The sequence below is a fragment of the Lithobates pipiens genome, unplaced genomic scaffold (assembly GCF_037356315.1).
Source record: "Lithobates pipiens isolate NorthernLeopardFrog02 unplaced genomic scaffold, aLitPip1_a1.2 Scaffold_8, whole genome shotgun sequence".
Taxonomy (NCBI): Eukaryota; Metazoa; Chordata; class Amphibia; order Anura; family Ranidae; genus Lithobates; species Lithobates pipiens.
Window position 1 is genome coordinate 647,735,999 of NW_027507903.1, and position 22,862 is coordinate 647,758,860.

The window sequence follows — 22,862 nt, forward strand, 5'->3', positions numbered from 1 at the left end:
GGGCTTGAGAAAACAGCGCCTCCTTCTGCAGTAAACGCTACCTACACGTGTCATTTCTTTTTTTGATGCAATAACAAACAGAACACAAATGATAATTACAATAAAGATACTTACAGAAAATGAAGAGGGAGCTTATGAGGATGACCAAAGTAATGAAGGCCAATATTAGGAGGACCCCCAGAATCAGTATGACCCGGTGCTCTTTACTCCTGGATGCGGGGATCTCTACAGACAGAGAGGATAGTGAATAATCCTGCATAATTCAGCGGGTATAATAACCTTACAGAATTCTTATCTCATATAAAGACATTTTATATCATCCCGGATCATCTGTGTGTGCTCCACCTCACCATACAAATCTCTTATATTGGGTGAATATGACATTGATGTGATAATCTGCTGAATTATGGATCTTCCCACTATAACTGTAGATACACAATATTGTCAAAAGTTATTGGTACACCTGCCTTTACACAGAGGTCAGGACTCTGTGCAGGCCAGTCAAGTTCCTCCACCCCAAACTCGCTCATCCATGTCTTTATGGACCTTGCACTGGTCCAAATCATTTGGTAGAGGAGGAATTATATATTTTTTTTTTCAGGGGGTTGGGTTTGGCCCTTTAGTTCAAGTGAAAGGAAAGTCTCAAGGCATCAGAATACCAAGACATTTTGAGGCCAGGACTCTGTGCAGGCCAGTCAAGTTCTTCCACCCCAAACTCGCTCCTCCAGGTCTTTATGGACCTTGCTTTGTGCACTGATGCGCAGTCATGTAGGAACAGTAAGGGCCCATCCCCAAACTGTTCCCCCAAAGTTGGGAGCATGAAATTATCCAAAAAGTCTTGGTATGCTGATGCCTTAAGAGATCCCTTCACTGGAACTAAGGGGCCAAGCCCAACCCCTGAAAAACGCACCATAATCCTCCCTGCACCAAATAATTTGTACCAGTGCACAAATCAAGGTCCATAAAGACATGGATGAGCGAGATTGGGGTGGAGGAACTTGACCGGCCTGATATGGGCTAGAAGGCCTGGCTCGCAGTTACTCTAATTCATCCTAAAGGTGTTCTATCCGGTTGAGGTCAGGATTCAAGTTCCTCCAACCCAAACTCGCTCATCTATGTCTTTATGGACCTTTCTTTGTGCACTGGTCCAAATCATTTGGTGGAGGGGGGAGTATGGTGCGGGGTTGTTTTTCAGAGGTTGGGCTTGGCCCCTTAGTTCCAGTGAAGGCGTCAGCATATCAAGACATTTTGGACAATTTCATGCTCCCAATTTTGTGGGAACAGTTTGGGGATGGCCCCTTCCTGTTCCTACATGACTGCCCACCAGTGCACAAAGCAAGGTCTATAAAGACATGGATGAGCGAGTTTTGGTTGGAGGAACTTGACTGGCATGCACAGAGTCCTGGCCTCAACCAGATAGAACACCTTTGGGATGAATTAGAGCATAGACTATGAGCCAAACCTTCTTGTCCAACATCAGTGCCTGACCTCACAAATGCTCTTCTGGAAGAATGGTCAAACATTCCCATAGATGCACTCCTAAACCTCGTGGACAGCCTTCCTAGAAGAGTTGAAGCTGTTATAGCTGCAAAGGGTGGGCCAACTCAATATTGAACCCTACGGACTAAGCCCTTGTACACACGGTCGGACATTCCGACAACCAAATCCGTCGGATTTCGTTCGTCGGATTTTGTCCGAAACTGTTGCATACACACAGTCGGACAAAGTTGTCAGAAAATCGGATCGTACTTAACGTGATGACGTTATTTCGTTAGGACGGGACTACGTTCAGGCTAGTAGCCAATAGCTTTGGTGTAGGAATTTGATCTGAGCATGCGTGGCACTTTGTCCGATCGGAATTCTCTACACATGATCAGACAAAGTCCAATCGGATCATGTTGTCGGAAAATTTTATAGCCCAGCTGGAAAACTTGGTCCGTCGGATACTCCGACGGAAACTGTCCGATGGAGCCCACACACTGTTGGATTATCTGACAACACAGTCCTATCGGACATTGTCCATCGGAATGTCCGACCGTGTGTACAAGGGCTAAGACTGGGATGCCAGTAAAGTTCATGTGCCTGTTAGGGCAGATGTCACAATACTTTTGACAATATAGTGTGTATATATATATATATATATATATATATATATATATATATATATATATATATTACATACAATTATATAATATACATTGTATTTAGGCGTGAAACGAATCCCGAAGCAGGGCAACCAATGAAATGTAGGCTTTTATACAGACATAGTAAGAGGTGATATCTGATTGGTTGGTCTGGGTTATAGATCCAGTATAGCAGTATTAGTATTAGTAGACATGTATCCTATAAATGAAGACTCAGGTCCTCAGCTGTCTACAATGAATGAAGAGGACACCCCTCATTATAATAACTTACCTTTGACTTTTTCTGTATTCTTCTTCTTCCTCTGTAAATCAAGATCACTTACATTGGCATACGTATTTTCCTGAGAAGATTGCCCTGTAGAGGAACATAGACCTTCATATAAGTACTTTAGATTCCAGGGAGGATATTTAGGCAATGCGATCGATATAATGGTGCAATGTATACTCCCCACCCAACGTTCTTTTCAGTTTTGGGCTGTGCTGACAAATGCTTGCTCCTGCCTGCAGCAGACTGATGACATCATCTCAGCCTAGGCAAAGTCACTGACTGGAGTCCAAAATTGTGTGAAATATGATAATATTGATGTATATTGTGACGTGTCAGGAGTTCATTGATGGAGACTTGTAAAGTTACTGGCAGATCCATCTTGTTGTTTCACCAGTGATACATACCATGGAAATATAAATGTAGGGCTTTCACATAATATACCCAAATCTCTCACAGTCTAAACCAGCCTTTCTCAACCTTTTCAACCCAGAGGAACCCTTGAAATAGTTCTCCAGTCTCGGGGAACCCCCTGCTAAAAATTAGAAATCTACAACTCATGATATATTAGTGTGATGGTCAGTGGGAATAATGATCCTCATTGGGAAGAATTACCTCCTTACAGATAGCTAAAAAGTTTGATGGTGTCGGTGGGAACTTTTCCGAGAGGCAGAAATGGCCCAATGCTGAGGGAACCCCTAGCAACCTCTGGAGGAACCCTAGGGTTCCACGGAACCCTGATTGAGAATCACTGGTCTAAATAGTGGTATTTAGAGTTGAAAGAAGCACCTCGAAAAAAGTTCACTTTACCACAAAGGGTGATGAAAGATATCCTCCACCACCACAGTGCACAGGGCCTCTTACCCTCAATTGTGGACCACCAGATTAGAAGTGGTCAACAACGCTCCGTTCAACATCAACTACAATCAAAATACCCAAAATGGCCTCCTGGTAGCTTTGAATCTTCTGAAATGGACACTCCACCAAAGGGGGCACCAAACCATGCAAAGGTCAGGGAGCAGAACACAAAATGCCTCATTGTCTAGCATTAAAGGCCACTCAACGTTTATTTAGGCACACCAGAAAACTCACAAGCAATAAAGATAAAGGCAGCATGCCAATCCAAACAGCAGGCGCGTTTCTAACCAACAAGATGGCTGAAATCCCGTGCGTGGCAACGTCACGTGTCCAGGCTCTACCCAACGCGTTTTGTCGTGAAAAGACATAATCAGGGGCGTGGCCACAGGTCTGCACAGCACTTTATATAGGATGGAGGCTGGATATGATGGCTCTCCATCTGAATTGTGCTCCAGGGTCCGGAGGATCCATAAGTATCCGGGACCGGAAATAACGCCGGGTCCGGAGCGATCAACATTACATATGGAACCGGAACTGGAAATGTCAAGACAGTCCTCATTGAATAATAAACGAAACAACTTAATTTGGAGCAAAAAGGGAACTCGGCCATATAAATTATAAAAAAACAAAAATGTAAAAATTCAATCTGATATAAAAAAGGCGCCTTAAAGCGGTGTTCCAGCCAAAAAAAATAAAAAATTAAAAGCCACACATACTGCAGCGGCTGGCTTTTAATAATAGGACACTTACCTGTCCTGGAGTCCCTCGATGTCGGCACTGCAGCTGATGTTTCCATCAGCTGTCGGGTGCTGCCACCGCCATTGCAGGTAAGGGAACCCCAGCAGTGTAGTCTTTCGGCTTCTCACCAGGAGAACCCGCGGCCAGGGGAGGAGGAGGGAGCCCCGCGGTGACGTCACAGCCAGTGGCCCGGACTCCCGGAAGTGAGAAAGGATACCTGTCAAAGACAGGTATCCTGTCCTCCCTCCCCCCTGAAAGATGCCAATAGTGGCACTGGAGGGGGCGAGGTATCAGATGAGTAGAAGTTCCACTTTAGGGTGGAACTCCACTTTAATGTTTAATTGTAATATGCCAAAAAGACCCCATCTGCCCACACTGTTAATCGAGGAATAATGGCGCCATCTTGTGCTCAGAAAAGTTCATTACTATCTAAAAAGTATGTATTTAAATTACATTGCAATTAAAGAGGTTATTCTTTTATACTTTGTACCTATAGGCAGGAGCATTGCTATGTCTACAAAAGATCTGGGGCTAGAGCCCATAGCGGGCATAGTAAAGAAATTCATATGCTTGGGCAGGCATACACATGTACAGTGGTGTGAAAAAGTGTTTGCCCCCTTCCTCATTTCCTGTTCCTTTGCATGTTTGTCACACTTAAGTGTTTCGGAACATCAAACCAATTTAAACAATAGTCAAGGACAACACAAGTAAACACAAAATGCAATTTGTAAATGAAGGTGTTTATTATTAAAGGTGAAAAAAAATCCAAACCATCATGGCCCTGTGTGAAAAAGTGATTGCCCCCCTTGTTAAAAAATACTATAACTGTGGTTGTCCACACCTGAGTTCAATTTCTCTAGCCACACCCAGGCCTGATTATTGCCACACCTGTTCACAATCAAGGCATCACTTAAATAGGGGCTGCTTGACACAGTAAGGTCCACCAGAAGATCCTTAAAAGCTACACATCATGCCGAGACCCAAAGAAATTCAGGAACAATTGAGAAAGAAAGTAATTGAGATCTATCAGTCTGGAAAGGGTTATAAAACCATTTCCAAAGCTTTGGGAATCCAGCGAACCACAGTGAGAGCCATTATCCACAAATGGCGAAGACATGGAACAGTGGTGAACCTTCCCAGGAGTGGCCGGCCGCCCAAAATTACCCCAAGAGCGCAGCGACGACTCATCCAAGAGGTCACAAAAGACCCCACAACAACGTCCAAGGAACTGCAGGCCTCACTTGCCTCAGTTAAGGTCAGCGTTCATGCCTCCACCATCAGGAAAAGACTGGGCAAAAATGGCCTGCATGGCAGAGTTCCAAGGAGAAAACCACTGCTGAGCAAAAAGAACATCAAAGCTCGTCTCAATTTCTCCACAACACATCTTGATGATCCCCAAGACTTTTGGGACAACATTCTGTGGACCGATGAGACAAAAGTGGAACTCTTTGGAAGGTGTGTGTCCAAGTATATCTGGCGTAGAAGGAACACTGCATTTCATAAAAAGAACATTATACCAACAGTAAAATATGGTGGTGGTAGTGTGATGGTCTGGGACTGTTTTGCTGCTTCAGGACCTGGAAGACTTGCCGTGATAAAAGGAACTATGAATTCTGCTGTCTACCAAGAGATCCTGAAGGAGAATGTCCGACCATCTGTTCGTGTACTCAAGCTGAAACGAACTTGGGTTCTGCAGCAGGACAATGATCCTAAACACACCAGCAAGTCCACCACCGAATGGCTGAAGAAAAACAAAATGAAGACTTTGGAGTGGCCTAGCCAAAGTCCTGACCTGAATCCTATTGAGATGTTGTGGTATGACCTTAAAAAGGCCGTTCATGCTCGAAAACCCTCTAATGTAACTGAATTAGGACAATTCTGCAAAGATGAGTGGGCCAAAATTCCTCCAGGACGCTGTAAAAGCCTCATTGCACGTTATCGCAAACGCTTGGTTGCAGTTGTTGCTGCTAAGGGTGGCCCAACCAGTTATTAGGTTTAGGGGGCAATCACTTTTTCACACAGGGCCATGATGGTTTGGATTTTTTTTCACCTTTAATAATAAACACCTTCATTTACAAATTGCATTTTGTGCTTAAGTGTGACAAACATGCAAAGGAACAGGAAATGAGGAAGGGGGCAAACACTTTTTTACACCACTGTATATACAGTAATATACGTGTGTGTGTGTGTGTGTATATCCCCAGAGAGCCCCCCACTTACATCAGGGTCCCCAGAGAGCCCCCCACTTACATCAGGGCCCCCAGAGAGCCCCCTTACATCAGGGTCCCCAGAGAGCCCCTCCTTACATCAGGGTCCCCAGAGAGCCCCCCACTTACATCAGGGTTCCCAGAGAGCCCCTTACATTAAGTTCCCCAGAGAGCCTCCCCCTTAAATCGGGGTCCCCAGAGAGCCTCCCCTTGCATCAGGGTCACCAGAGAGCCCCCCGCTTACATCAGGGTCCCCAGAGAGCCTCCCCCCCTTGAGGACCCCTGCAGAGACTCGGGGCTATGGGCCCCAGATTCGGGGCTATAGCCCCAAAAGTCACCCCCTAGCGACGCCACTGCTTATAGGTAAGCCTATAGAACAGGGATATGTAATTAGTGGACCTCCAGCTGTTGCAAAACTACAAGTCCCATCATGCCTCTGGGTGTCATGCTTGTGGCTGTCAGAGTCTTGCTATGCCTCATGGGAGTTGTAGTTCTGCAACAGCTGGAGGTCCGCTAATTGCATATCCCTGCTATAGAAGATCTCCCCTACACTTGGGCAGTCACAGATTCTCTGATATCATCAAGTTCAATGAGGAGCTCATAGTTATTCACTGGATGTGAGGACTACGAGGAGGAGTCCACTACTGGCATGAAAGAGATCGCCGGCTGCTGTGAGAGCAGAGAATCTGGCACACTGTGTGACCGGACTCTGATTGGTGATAGCTGTGGGGGATACACTTGTGGAACCCAACAAAGTTGGCTGAACAGCTGATGCAGTTATACCCAGGGGCGTAACTAGAAATCACAGGGCCCCATAGCAAAATGTTGTATGGGCCCCCCCCCCCCCAAAAAAAAAATTAACTAATGCCATTGAACAACAGATTACCTCACCCATGTGGCACAGTACCCAGGCAACAGCTTATATTCATTTCGAACAACAAAGTATGCAGTATACTGTATGCAGCCCCTGAAGGACACGCATTGCTGACCTCCATCAGTACAGTGCAGACCCCCCAGCAGTACAGACACCCCTCAGTACAGACCCCCCAGCAGTAAAGACACCCCTCTTAGTACAGACACCCCCTACCTCAGTGCAGACCCCCCTTAGTACAGACCCCCCCAGTGCAGACACCCCTTAGTACAGACCCCCCCAGTGCAGACACCCCCCTTCAGTGCAGGACCCCCCAGCAGTACAGACCCCCCTCAGTAGTACAGACCCCCCAGCAGTGCAGACACCCCCCTTAGTACAGTTCCCCCCAAGTACAGACACCCCACTTAGTACAGACACCACCCCATTACAGACCCCCCCTCAGTGCAGGACCACCCCAGCAGTACAAATACCTCCCAGTGCAGACACCCCCCCCAGTCCAGACCACCCCCTCAGTACAGACCGACCTCAGTGCAGGACCCCCCTCAGTAGTGCAGACTCCCCCCTCAGTAGTGCAGACACCCCTCCATTACAGACCCCCACTCAGTGCAGGACCCCCCAGCAGTACAGACACCCCCCTTATTACAGACATCCCCCAGCATTGCAGACACTCCCCAGCATTGCAGACACCTCCCCCCTAAGTAGTGCAGACCCCCCCGAGTAGTGCAGACGCCCACCCCTCAGTGCAAACACCCCTCAGTAGTGCAGACACCCCCCCATTACAGACCCCACTCTGTGCAGACACCCCCCTCAGTGCAGACACCCCCCCAGCGGTGCAGACTCCCCCCTCAGTAGTGCAGACTCCCCCCTCAGCGCAGACCCCCCTCAGTAGTGCAGACCTCCCCTCAGTAATGCAGACCCCCCTCAGTAGTGCAGCCCCCCTAGTAGTGCAGGCTCCCCCTCAGTAGTGCAGGCTCCCCCTCAGTAGTGCAGACTTCCCCCACAGTAGTGCAGGCTCCCCCCACAGTAGTGCAGACCCCCCCACAGTAATGTAGACTCCCCCTCAGTGCAGACCCCCCTCAGTATTGCAGACCCCTCAGTAGTGTAGACCCCCCTAGTACTGCAGGACCCCGTCAGTGCAGACCCCCCTCAGTGCAGACCCCCGAGTAGTGTAGACCCCCCTCAGTGCAGGACCCCCCTCAGTAGTGCAGGACCCCCCCTCAGTAGTGCAGACCCCCTCTCAGTACAGACTCCCCTCAGTAGTGCAGACCCCTCCTCAGTAGTGCAGACCCCTCCTCAGTAGTGCAGACCCCCCCTCAGTAGTGCAGACCCCCTAGTAGTGCAGGCTCCCCCTCAGTAGTGCAGACTTCCCTCTCAGTAGTGCAGGCTCCCCCCACAGTAGTGCAGACCCCCCCCCCCACAGTAATGTAGACTCCCCCTCAGTGCAGACCCCCCTCAGTATTGCAGACCCCCTCAGTAGTGTAGACCCCCCTAGTAGTGCAGGACCCCGTCAGTGCAGACCCCCGAGTAGTGTAGACCCCCCTCAGTAGAGACTCCCCTCAGTAGTGCAGACCCTCCTCAGTGCAGCAGACCCGAACTCAGTGCAGACCCGAACTCAGTGCAGACCCGAACTCAGTGCAGACCCCCCCCCCCCCCATACCTCAGAACAGCGCTCAGCGCTGATACACAGTGCCGTGTGTGTCCCTCCAGAGTAAGCTCCTCCTCCTCTGTGGATGTAAACAGAGAGGAGGGGGAGGCGGCTACGGTCCGTGCTGCTGTGTCCCTGCACCCGCACTACAGAGAGCAGTGTTAGTGATGCGGGCGGCTGCCGCTACTCCAGCGTGTCACCCGGAGCGGCCAGCACCCCCCCACTAACACCACTCACCAGGCCCCCAACTCGGCTGCGGGCCCCATAGCGCCCGCGTGGGTCGCTATGGCGGTAGTTCCGCCACTGGTTATACCCATAATAAGGGGTGAATGCTCACTGATGGGCATATAGGTCTTGGGAGGTCTTAATATCTGGTAAGCAGATATATTTGCCCTATCTATCCTGTGGGGAGCACTGGGTGTCTTCACTGATTGAATATTGAATCAACACCCCTTCAAGTTCATTCTATGGATGTCTAGTTGGGGTTTTTGGACTATTATCCCCCCCCCTTTTTTTTATATAATAGATGGACTATATGCACTTTATTTAAATAAGGCTATGTATGACAGCTCTACACTTTGATTCTAGAATTAGGCTTACCTATAGGTACTGTAAATATCTCCTAAGCATGCGCTCTGAAGAAACGGCCAACCGTGGCCGTTTCTTCAGAAGTCAGTGTCTTGACCGCGGCTCCGGAAGGAAGACGGGCGAAGTTGGATGCGGCCTGCAGCTTCGTTTGCAGTTAAGTGTCACATAATAAGCTAGTATTCGTTGCATACTAGCACATTATGCCTTTACTTTGCAGGGAAGGGGGAAAGAGGAAAAAAAAAACAGAGTTTACTTCCTTTTAAAAAAAATTATATTAAAAAAACATATCAATTCAATAATAATAAAAAACATTCAAATTCATATAATTACAAACAATGAATTATGTGAATAAAAACCTTAGGAGGAGAAGTTAACTATTGTAAAGCATTCACATCCCACTTGATATTGAGACCGAAAAGGTTTGTACGACCTAAACAAATATATCAACTGAGTTTCAATTTGTCAATCGCCATGAAGGATGTCCTACTGGGATTTCTTCAGGATAACAGCCGCCGTGTGCCCGTGGGGGCGCGCATCGCTGCGATCGGTGGTGCGGTGTGTCAGTCTGACACACCGCTACACCGACGGAGGCTCTTTACCATGTGATCAGTCGTGTCCAATCACGGCTGATCACGATGTCAACAGGAAAAGCCGTTGATCGGCTTTTCCTCACTCGCTTCTGACAGACGCGAGCAGAGGAGAGCCAATCAGTGACTCTCCTGACAGGGGGGGTCTGCGCTGATTATTTATCAGCGCAGCCCTCCCTCGGGTGCCCACACAAACCACCAGGAGAGCCGCCAGGACCACCAGGGAAGGGGGCAACATGTGGATGGCCAGGTATGTATCTCATGGCCATCCACATGTGTAAATTATGCCCAATCTGTGCCAATCATTGCCCACAAATGGGCACTGACTGGCACCGTTATATAACATATGATGCCCAGCAATGCCACCCATCAGTGTCATCAGTGCCACCAGTGTCATCAGTGTCCATCAGTGCCACCTATCAGTGCCCATCCGTGCCCATCAGCGCCCACCTATCAGTGCCACCCATAAGTACCCATTAGTGCCACACATAAGTACCCATCAGTGCCGCCTATGAGTACCCATCAGTACCCCCTGTGAGTGTCCATCAGTGCTGCATACCAGTGCCACCTATCAGTGCCCATCACTGCCACCTATCAGTGCTCATCAGTGCCGCCTATCAGTGACACCTATCAGTGACCATCAGTGCCACCTCATCAGTCCCACCTCATTGGTGCCACCTCATCGGTGCCCATCAGCGCCCGTCATTGAAGAAGAAAATATACTTATTTACAAAGATTTTTAACAGAAACAAAGAAAAACTTGTTTTTTTCCAAAATTTTTGGTCTTTTTTTATTTTTTTTTGCCCAAAAAAAAACAGAGGGAAAAAAATGATAAAAAATTGTTTGGGTACAGTGTTGTATGACCGCACAATTGTCACTCATATTGCGACAGCGCTGAAAGCTGAAAATTGGCCTGGGCAGGAAGGTGTCTAAGTGCCCGGTATTGAAGTGGTTATTCACGTTTGTAGTATACGAATAGTGCAGCCTACATATTGGAGGCCGCATGGACATTGTATAAAATATACTACAAAACTGAAGAACTTTCTGGATGGGAGGGTTTTTATATAGGGGAGGACTTCCTGCCTTTTTTTGCCAGTGTCCAATCACCTGTAGATGGCGTATAACCCTGTGAGTAAGGAGTAATAGCGCTGCCCTCTCCTGAGTCCCATAATTTACCCCCCCCCCAAAAAAAATTATTTTACAGGTAATATGTTTATTTTTTAAAATTTTATTATTTTAATGTACAGTATTTATTAGAATTACAGAGATGATAAGAATTAAATTTATTATCACAAAGCACGTCACCAACAGCTGGTGTTATGATGGAAATTGTAGAGGTTGTGCTGATCCGTTTCCTGAAAGTCTAGAAGGAACTAAAATATCTGTTGCAATAGGAAGATAGAAAATACGAAGGAAGGAAAAGAAGAAGTAGGTGAAATGAGGTGACCATGAAATATACGAGACGATAACTGTATGAGAACATGAAATAGATAAGATCCCATCTCATAATAGATAAATATTGATGACCGCCAGTGAGTCATTTATTCCTGTTGAGTTGTAAAAGTTATTTCTATCAGTTTACAACATAAAGAAATTCTTAGTAAAAGGATGATGAGCTACATTGGGCAGATTGGTATTTGGATTTTATCGTAGCTTATCTTATCCTTCTTCTCTTGCCTATTATTTTTTCTGCAATATTTTTCATATTTTTTTTTTTCACTTCCTGCCCGGCCTATTGTAATATGATGGCCGAGTGGGAGCGCCATTATCTTGGGAGGATGTCATATGATGTCCTCCCAGGATCTCGCCATGGGCCACGCTCCATCGTCATCTGTCACTTGTTGTGTCCACCGGACAGATCACCAGCCAACTGCTGTTATCATGTGATCGCTGTGGCTCTATCCCCCCACCCACCCCAAAGCACCTTGCCCCCATGTTAATGGGGACAAGGGCCTCTTACCCACAACCCTGGGCTGTGGTTGTGGGGGTCTGTGGGTGGGGGGGCTTATTGGCATCTGGAAGCCAATGACAGCTGATCACGTGTGTAAACAAAAGCTTGTTAATCGATCACCAGCTTATGTTCAAGGGACATCGGTCCCCGAAGAGAAAAGAGGCACATCTGCCTCTTCCTCTGCCTCCTCTGTGCCAATCAGTACCCCCTGCCAGTGCCACCTGCCAGTGCCTACAGTGCCGACCAGTGCTACCCATCATTGCCCATGAGTGCAACCTATCAATGCCCACAAGTGCCACCTATCAATGCCCATCAGTAGTGGCAATCAGTGCCTCATCAGTGCCACCTAGAAGTGCTGCCTTTCAGTGTCACCTACCAGTGCCGATCAGTGCCCATCACTGCCACCCATCAGTGCCCATCACTGCCACCTATCAATGCCACCCATTAGTGCCACTTCGCAGTGCCCACCAGTGCCACCTATCAATTCCCTTCAGTGCCACCCATCAGTGCCACCTCTCAGTGTCACCTATCAGTGCACACCAGTGCCGCCTATCAGTACCCACCAGTGCCACCCTATAGATGCCCATCAGTGCCTCCTATCAGTGTCCACCAGTGCCGCCTATCAGTGCCCACCAGTGCTACCCTATCGGTGCCCAGCAGTGCAGCTCATCAGTGCCCATCAGTGCAGCCTCATCAGCGTACATCAATGAAGGAGATAAATTACCTGTTTGCTAAATTTTATAACAAAATAATATATATATATATATATATATATATATATATATATATATATATATATATATATATATACATATATATACATGTACATATATATATATATATATACATACACATACACATATACATATATATATATATTTTTATTCAGTATTTTTTTACATTTTTTTAACAAAAAATAAAAACCGCAGAGGTGATCAAATACCACCAAAAGAAAGTTCTGTTTGTGGGAAAAAAATTATAAATAATAATAAATTTAAGTGCCCGGTAAGCAAGTGTTTAAAGTAGCACGGTGCCGTATTTAAAAAAAATGTCCCGGTCACGAAGGGGGATAAATCTTCCAAGTGGTTAAGAATATTAAATGTAATTTTGTCAGGCTTCCCACCTCCCTCGGTATTCATTAATGATCACATCTATGACCTACCTGGCTCCATCTTCAGATGTTCGGTTCCCCTCATCGCACGCGGCGGACAAACCCGATTCCGTGCCCTGAAAGTTCTGCGTCTACAACATCTGTTTGTGTTTTCATTTAGAACTTTTCCTGTAAGTAGGTGTTACCCTATTCTGTGCTTTTAGGAAGTCTCGTTTAAGGAACTCAAAATGCAAAAAAAAAAAAAAGAAAAAAAAAAAAAAAGAGGAAGTGTGTGGAGTTCTGTAATATTTTTTATGTATCATTACTACACAGAATTGTTTTCAGCGCTCGGGGACAGGATATTTAAAGTGAAACTGCACCGCATCGGAGCGCCAAGAACTTTATTTCATTCATTTTTAACCCCTTCGCCCCCCAAGGGTAAAACAAATCTTAATGCCCAAGCCCGATTTTACAACTCTGACATGTGCTAGTTAGACATGTGCACTGCCGAAAAATGTGTTCGCTTTTGTTTCATTCGTTTTTTTGTTTTTTTTTTGGATTGTTTCTTATGATGGCAATTCGTACATTTGTAGATTTGTAAATTAGAAAATCCGAAAATAGCAAAAAAAAATAAAAAGAAAGAGAATCCGAAAATAAGAAAGAAAATCTGAAATACCTATTTACTTGTTGTAACATTGTCTTTCACATTATTCAAACAAATTGGGTTAACTTTGTGTTTTTTTTTTTTTTTTTAAATCATTAAAGTGTATTTTTTTCCAAAACAAATTGCGTTTGAAAGACCCCTACACAAATACAGTGTGACATAAAATAATGGAACGACCGCTATTTTATTCTCTAGGGTCTCTGCTAAAGAAAAAAAAATTATATATATATATATATATATATATATATATATATATATATATATATATATATATATACAGTATCTCACAAAAGTGAGTACACCCCTCCCATTTTTGTAAATATTTTCATGTGACAACACTGAAGAAATGACACTTGTCTACAATGTAAAGTAAGTGAGTGTACAGCTTGTATAAGACCCCTCTCACATTGAGGCACTTTACAGGCCGCTGGCGGGACGTCACAAAAGTCATGCAAGCCTCTTCTTTGAGGCGCTTTAGGAGCGGTGTATACACAGCGCCCCTGCCCAACAGACAGCGCCACCAGCGCTTTGCTGGCACTTTAACCCTTTTTTGGCCGCTAGCGGGGAGCTTTTAACCGAAAAGCGCTGCTAAAATGATTCTAAAGCGGCACTAAAACTACAGTGCGTTGTGAGTGTGAAAGGGCCCTCAAAATAACTCAACACACAGCCATTAATGTCTAAACCGCTGGCAACAAAAGTGAGTACACCCCTAAGTGAAAATGTCCAAATTGGGCCCAAAGTGTCAATATTTTGTGTGGCCACCATTATTTTCCATCGCTGCCTTAATCCTCTTGGGCATGGAGTCCACCAGAGCTTCACAAGTTGCCTTCACTAGTCCAACACATTTGGTGGAGGAGGGATTATGGTGTGGAGATGTATTTCAAGGGTTGGGCTTGGCCCGTTAGTTCCAGTAAAGGGAACTCTTAACCACTTAAGCCCCGGACCAATTTGCAGCCAAAGGACCAGGTCCCTTTTTTGCGATTCGGCACTGCATCGCTTTAACTGACAATTGCGTGGTCGTGCGACGTGGCTCCCAAACAAAATTGGCGTCCTCTGTGGTTTTTATTTTTTACGCTATAAACAAAAATAAAGCGACAATTTTGAAAAAAATGCAATATTTTTTACTTTTTGCTATAATAAATATCCCCCAAAAATATATAAAAAAATTTTTTTTCCTCAGTTTAGGCCAATACGTATTCTTCTACATATTTTTGGTGAAAAAAAATCACAATTAGCGATTATTGATTGGTTTGCACAAAAGTTATAGCGTTTACAAAATAGGGGATCGTTTTATAGCATTTTTATTAATATTTTTTTTTTACTAGTAATGGCGGCCATCAGCGATTTTTATTGTGACTGCGACATTATGGCGGACACATCGGACATTTTTGACAAATTTTTGGGACCACTGTCATTTATACAGCAATCAGTGCTATTTAAATGCACTGATTCCTGTGTAAATTACACTGGCAGTGAAGGAGTTAACCACTAGGGGGCAGTGTAGGGGTTATGTGTGACGTTATGTTTTTTTTTTTATTGTAGGGGGCGTGGCCTGGCATGTGATGTCACTGATCGTCTTTCCCTATAAAATGGAACAGAGACGATAGGTGACAGCCACACTAGGTAGCACGGGGAGAGGTTTGTTTACACAGACCTCTCCTCATTCTTCAGCTTTGTGACCCTTTTGCGGGACACCAGCAGCGATCGGGTCCGCTGGTCCCACCGCCACGGTCACGGAGCTAAGGACCAGGTCGGGAGCGCGCCGCCGCCCCACGGCTGGGCACTTAAAGAGCCACGTACAGGTACGTGATTGTGCCCAGCCATGCCATTCTGCCGACCTATATCGGTGTGAGGTGGTCCTTAAGTGGTTAAGGCATCAGCATACTAAGACATTTTGGAGAATTTAATGCTCCCAAATTTGTGGGAACGGTTTGGGGGTGGCCTCTTCCTGTTCCAACATGACTGCACACCAGTGCGCAAAGCAAGGTCCATAAAGACATGGATGAGCGAGTTTGAGGTGGAAGAACTTGACTGGCCTCCACAGAGTCCCGACCTCAACCCGATAGAACACCTTTGGGATGAATTTGAGCGGAGACTACAAGCCAGGCCTTCTCGTCCAACATTAGTGCCTGACCTTATCAATGCGCTTCTGGAAGCATGGTCAAACATTCCCATAGACACATCTCCTAAACCTTGTGGACGGCCTTCCCAGAAGAGTTGAAGCTGTTATAGCTGCAAAGGGAGGGCCAACTCAATATTGAACCCAACGGACTAAGACTGGGATGCCATTAATGTTCATGTGTGGGTAAAGGCAGACGCCCCAATACTTTTGATAATATAGTGTATTTTCACATATGGGAGGTTCTCAGGTGCAGCTGAGTTACATTGAGACAAAATGAAGGATGTCACCAGAGAATAACTGGTTAGACATGTGCAAAAGGAAAAAATGTGTTTAGTTTTGTTTCGTTTTAATTCGTTAATCACTTGCCGCCCGCCCTATAGCAAATAGACGGCGGCAAAGTGGTTGCATAATCCTGACTGGACGTCATATGACGTGATCAGGATTATGAGCCGCTGCGTGCCCCCGGGGCGCGCATCGCGGCGATCGTTGTTGCGGGGTGTCAGTCTGACACCCGGCAACTACGATCTCGGTAAAGAGTCTCCGACGGACACTCTTTACCATGTGATCAGCCGTGTCCAATCACGGCTGATCACAGTGTAAATAGAAAAAGCCGGTGATCGGCTTTTCCTCACTCACGTCTGTCAGACGCGAGTAGAGGAGAGCCGATCGGCTGCTCCTCTGACAGGGGGGGTCTGTGCTGATCGATTATCAGCACAGCCCCCCCGAGGATGCCCACACTGGACCACCAGGGACGCCACCAGACCACCAGGGATGCCAAGGACAAGGTATGCCACCCTAGACCACCAGGGATTCCAATTAGTGCCACAATGGATGCCAATCAGTGCCCACAATGGGCATCACTGATTGGCATGCATTATTGATTGGCACTGATTGGCATCCATTAGTACAATATATTATAATGCCGCCTATCAGTTCCCATCTGTGCCGCCTATCAGTGCCTACCCATGCCCACCTGTGCTGCCTACCCATGCCCACCTGTGCCGCCTACCCATGCCCACCTGTGACACCTACCCATGCCCACCTGTGCCGCCTACCCATGCCCACCTGTGCCGCCTACCCATGCCCACCTGTGCCGCCTACCCATGCCCACCTGTGCCACCTATCCATGCCCATCCATGCCAATCCGTGCCAATTTGTGCCACCTATCAGTGCCCATCCGTGTCGCCCATCAGTGCCACCCATCAGTGCCGCCTATCAGTGCCACATATCGGTGTCCATCAATGCCGCCTCATCAGTGCCACTTCATTGGTGCCACCTCATCGGTGCCCATCAGTGCCGCCTTATCATTGCCCATCAGTGTAACCCCATCAGTGCCCATCAGTGAAGGAGAAAACGTACTTATTTGCAAAGTTTTGAAACTGAAACAAAAAAAAAATTTTGCTTTGTTTTTATTTGTTTAGCAAAAAATAAAAACCGTAGAGGTGATCAAATACCACCAAAAGAAAGCTCTATTTGTGGGAAAAAAAAGAAAAAAAATTTCATTTGGGTACAGTGTAGCATGACCGTGCAATTATCATTCAAAGTGCGACAGCGCTGAAAGCTCAAAATTGGTCTGGGCAGGAAGGTGTTTAAGTGCCCCCCGGTATTGAAGTGGTTAAATCATTAATTTCGTTTAGTTACATTCGTTAACTTCCTTAAATTCGTTTTCGGATTTCGTTTAGTTTTCTTCCGAATTCGAAAAATCGGCCACATTTGAAAATATTTCAACCGCATTCGAAATGATTTCAACATGATTCGAAATTATTTCAATGGCGCTGCCTAACGTGCTTCGAATGGATTCGTAAATTCATTACTTTTTTTTTTGTTCGTTGATTTGTAATGTTACGTATTCTCTTACAATGGCGCTGCCTTACCTAACGTGCTTCGAATGGATTGGTAAATTCATAACTTTTTTTTGTTTGTTGATTTGTAATTTTACGTGTCTCTCACACAATGGCGGCGCTGTCTAATGTGCTTCGAATGGATTCGTACATTCGTAAACTTTTCTGTTTGTTGACGTTGAATCGTAAATTTACACGTCTGACAGTGGCGCTGCGGCACTGCGGTGCTTCGAATCGATTCGTACTTTTCTAATACATCGCGGTTATTCGTAACTATTCGAAATCTCAATTTTTTTACTTTCGTTTTTGACATGTGGCTATAGTCTCCACCCCTGTATGCCATTTTGAGAGGTTGTATAGTGGTGTGGTGAGGGAGGAGCAGAGAGCAGAGCAGAGAGCAGAGCAGAGAGTTTTCTTGTTAGATTTGTGTTTGTTTTTGTGTGGTTTGGTGCTTTTGGTGAAATTAGAATGTCTGGGAGTGAGAATGGACGTGTGAGACTTGTGAGTGAGAATGTTGGTGATGGTATGAGAGTTGTTGGTGTGAGTGAGAGTGGAGGGGAGCGGAAGAGTGGAGGAGGGGACTCAGGGGAGAGGAGGAGTGTAGCAGAGGAGAGGCATGGAGGGGAGAGGAGGAGTGTAGGGGAGGGGGGGGGGTGTGGAGGGGAGTGGAGGAGTGGAGGGGACTCAGGGGAGAGGAGGAGTGTAGCAGAGGAGAGGCATGGAGGGGAGAGGAGGAGTGTAGGGGAGGGGGGGGTGTGGAGGGGAGTGGAGGAGTGGAGGGGACTCAGGGGAGAGGAGGAGTGTAGCAGAGGAGAGGCATGGAGGGGAGAGGAGGAGTGTAGGGGAGGGGGGGGGGTGTGGAGGGGAGTGGAGGAGTGGAGGGGACTCAGGGGAGAGGAGGAGTGTAGCAGAGGAGAGGCATGGAGGGGAGAGGAGGAGTGTAGGGGAGGGGGGGGGTGTGGAGGGGAGTGGAGGAGTGGAGGGGACTCAGGGGAGAGGAGGAGTGTAGCGGAGGAGAGGCATGGAGGGGAGAGGAGGAGTGTAGGGGAGGGGGGGCGTGGAGGGGATTGGAGGAGTGGAGGGGACTCAGGGGAGAGGAGGAGTGTAGTGGAGGAGAGTCATGGAAGGGAGAGGAGGAGTGTAGGGGAGGGGGGGGGTGTGGAGGGGAGTGGAGGAGTGGAGGGGACTCAGGGGAGAAGAGGAGTTTAGCGGAGGAGAGGCATGGAGGGGAGAGGAGGAGTGTAGGGGAGGAGAGGCATGGAGGGGGGAGGAGGAGTGTAGGGGAGGGGGGGCGTGGAGGGGAGTGGAGGAGTGGAGGGGACTCAGGGGAGAGGAGGAGTGTAGCGGGGGAGAGGCATGGAGGGGAGAGGAGGAGTGTAGGGGAGGAGGGGCATGGAGGGGAGCGGAGGCGTGGAGGGGAGAGGAGTGGAGGTGAGAGGAGGATCAGTGGGGGGTTGAGTAGAGAAGAGGAGGCGTGGAGGGAAGAGGAGAGGAGAGGAGGTGTGGAGGGGAGAGTAGAGAAAAGGAAGCATAGAGGGGAGAGAAGGCAGGGAGGGGGAGAGGAGGATTGGAGGAGAGGAGAGGCGTGAAGGGGAGAGGAAGAGTGGAGGTGAACGGAGGCGTGGAGTGGAGCCAAGGCATAGAAGAGAGCATGCCCATGGAGGTAGAGTGGAGCGGGTGTATGTCCAAAAAAAGAGGCAAGTGTCCCCCCCTACATCAGAAGAGATTTCTGACGCCGACCTGCAGCATCACCAGCGAACCAAGAGACAGGGAAGATCAAGGGGGCCCGTATTTACTCTAGAGGAGAATTCTGCATTAGTTGCTGCAGTGAACAGAGACAAACTGAGACTCTTCAACCTAAATGTCTCAACGTCGGCGAAGAGAGCAGCCTGGGAACGAGTCCGGGACTCAGTGAATGCAGTCTCCAAGGTTCGCAGGGCCACCTCTGGTGTCAGGCACAGGTAATAATTCAAATATTATATCACTCTTAGAACACACCACATATATGTGAAAAAATACACAATATAGTCAATAAACTGATTTGAACGTAACACAAATATTTATTGAAAAAATAAAACAAATTCCCCCACCAACGGGGTTTTTAGGCAGCAATAAACAATGAGCGTAGCATAATATAAAAAGATTATTTTATTGTATGGTAAAAATATGAGCTTCACCTAGGTATTTAAAACAAAAAATAGAGCCAGGCTCTTATATACAAAAAATACAATGATATCAATGGGCATACACTAAGCAGACCTAACTATAAATATACTGTATAAAATTAGTAACAGCAAAAAATAGTTCTAACGCGTTTCAACCACTAGGGTCTTCTTCAGAGATAGTCTGTGAGAGACAAGATAAAACTTAAATAAATCTATCGAGTAATATTTATGTTAAAAATATTCTACGTTTATTAATATAGTTTACCCAATGTAGTATTGCCGAAAGGTTCACGTAAATTATAATGCTTAATGGTGGAGTTTACCCAGGTTCATGCTTCAGTGTCCCTCACATATTAAAGAAGGTACGTGGTCCATACGTCTCGCCACAGAATCCAGCAGAGGGGCTGGGATCGGAGGCCCAAAAGCGCGGCTCACGAGCGGTCACACGAAAGCCCTATGCCCCACAGAAATTGTAGGAAATAGGTGCAAATATAGGCAGCCTGCCCGTATGGTAAGCCACGCCTGTGACAAAAATCCCAACATAAACAAAATTAGACATATATGTTTCATATATAAGCCCACATATGTGGTATGAAAATATCATACACATGGTTTATATGTATATAAAGGGAATATCCCCAGATATCTTCATCTACATCAGGAAAAAAAAAAAAAAGGAGGGGACAAAACTCAAAAGCCACCACACACCGAAAACATAAAAAACCCAAAACAAACAAAACCACAACTCAAGTAAAAAGGAAAAGGCGTGAAATGACATGTAGTTGAAATGGTGTATATAATAGCATCCAAATAATGGGTGACTGGAGTGAATGGGTGAGTGAATGGTGTACATAGGAGGTAAGATATGAAGGTAAAAGGTGTAAGTGTATGTGTAGTCAAAGGAATTTGAAAGGTGATGGCTAAGATATGGGGGTAACGGTAAGATAAGTACATTGATATGCTGGTGACGAGTAAAGATGGAAGTACATAAGGTGGTAATAAGGGACTAGTGAAAAGTGACATAAAGGATGAAAAAAGGGGGGAAGGGAAGGAAAAAAAAATAATAGTGCCCCGGGATTGCATCACAGGTGATGGCCGCCCATCCATTGGCCGGTACTGCCTATTATTGCCTGGTCGCCTAAACAGGTCGACCACGTGTGGCCGCCCCGGCGTCCCGGAAGGTCGTAAAGCGACCCCGAAACGACGTCACTTCCGACGCAAATGCACGACGCGAATGCGTCACGTTCGTCCGCACGAAGGGTCAGGCGAACGTGAGGCACGTCCGGAAGTGTCCAGGGACACTTCAAATAAGTGGGAGATACAAATATGAAGTTAACGAATTTATAGTGGACGGACTTGATTACATTTTACATCACAACTTTTTCCTATTCAATGACTCCCACTACCTCCAGGTGCAGGGCGTGGCCATGGGCACTTGTTGTGCCCCGGCCTACGCCAACCTGTACCTGGGGGAGTGGGAGAAATCCCTCCTGGCTGACGGGGACCCCCTTGAATACACGCGCCACATCGCTATGTGGTGGCGGTATATCGATGATGTCCTCGTCATCTGGGAGGGATCAGAGGCTGCCCTATTGAAATTTATGTCCTGTATCAACACAAACACATATAATCTCAAGTTCACTGTGACATATGACACCCAGAGCATTACGTTCTTGGATGTCACAATAGGACGCACCCCAGATAATTCAATTTTCACCTCTCTATACCGTAAAAGCACTGCGGGCAATACGGTATTGCATGCAGATAGCTTTCACCCTATGGCCTGAAAACGCTCTATACCTTACGGCCAATACCTCCGCCTCCGTAGAAACTGTTCAAATGACAGTCTCTTTAAAGAAGAGGCACAGAAACTTCAGACCAGATTCCTTGCACGAGGGTATAGTCGCTCTTGCCTCCGCAGGGCCTACAACAAAGTTGCAGTGTTACCCCGTAGGGACCTCCTGTTTTCTAAAAAGGAACGCAGTGACCCCACTGTGGATCCACTGAGGATTATCATGCGTTTCCCCAAACAACATAATATCATTTTGGATATTATCCAAAAACATTGGTCGATCTTAAAAGACGATCCCAAGATCGGCTGTTTGGTGTCAACACGTCCTTCTATTTCTTTCAAAAGGGCCTCTTCGTTATATGATAAACTGGTGCAGAGCGAATATAGGAATGAGAACAAAAGGTCCAAACACTGCTCAGTTCTTGGCTCCTTCCCTTGCAATCACTGCTCGTGTTGCAAATACATTAGACGTGATAAGATCTTCCGTCTACCAAACGGTGTCAACTTTCGACCTACCCACTTCGTAAATTGCCAGACACGAGGCATGGTTTACTTTTTGGAATGCGAGTGTGGGGCGTATTATGTGGGCAAAACAAAACAAGAATTCCATCGCCGCATGTCTAAACATGTGTATAGTATGGAAATAGGTAACTATTACTTGCCGATTGGACGCCATGTCGTGCAAGTACACAACTATAGAATGCCTACATTTACATTTACTGCCCTAGACCGTATACACATACCCGCCCGGGGGGGCGACTGGAATAAGACCTTATTACAACGTGAACAGAGGTGGATACACAAATTGGATGCCACCTCTTTCCCAGGTCTTAACGAATCGGTCTCCTTTGCTCCCTTCCTAAAGGGGTTTTCCTCAGGAAGGACACAGTAGAGACCGGGTGTACCTGCCCCATTATTCTGTGAGCTCACTCTCCTCTATGTTCTTTTCTCTAACTCCCTAGTAAGTGTCTAGGAACATTCCCTGACCATGCCCCCCTTATAAATTGTTGATAGTCCTTAATTACTGTGATTACAACTAAACAGGGCACCATGGCACAGTACCCGCAATAGAACACCATATTTCTGTGTGATCGATTGTATAATTATGTTACTACTTTATATTTGCTTGTCTCTACATATTCATTGTAGTTATATACTTACTTTGTCTGTCCTTGAATAAAGACATGCGTTTGCATGTCGGGACATGCATGTCATATTTGTATATGCATTAATATGAAAAAGATTTAATTTTATTTTTTTCTTTGGTTAAACAAACAGCTTTCTTAGCTAGTGGTGTGCTGGGATCTGTCGCCTGTCCTCTCCCCCTCCCCCCC

The 22,862-nt window shown here is 46.5% G+C and overlaps 1 protein-coding gene across 1 annotated transcript in view; it reads right to left on the reverse strand.

The window, feature by feature from the left end:
* Nucleotides 1-13,183, reverse strand: part of LOC143961695 (C-type lectin domain family 10 member A-like) — a 56,613-nt gene extending 43,430 nt beyond the window's left edge. The window contains exons 1-3 of the mRNA XM_077471014.1: nucleotides 13,017-13,183; nucleotides 2,416-2,499; nucleotides 115-225 (exon numbers count right to left, since the gene is read on the reverse strand). Coding sequence (XP_077327140.1) covers nucleotides 115-225; nucleotides 2,416-2,499; nucleotides 13,017-13,050 — 229 coding nt within the window. The 5' untranslated portion in view covers nucleotides 13,051-13,183. The remainder of the gene's footprint in view (nucleotides 1-114; nucleotides 226-2,415; nucleotides 2,500-13,016) is intronic.
* Between the last annotated feature and the right edge of the window lie 9,679 nt (nucleotides 13,184-22,862).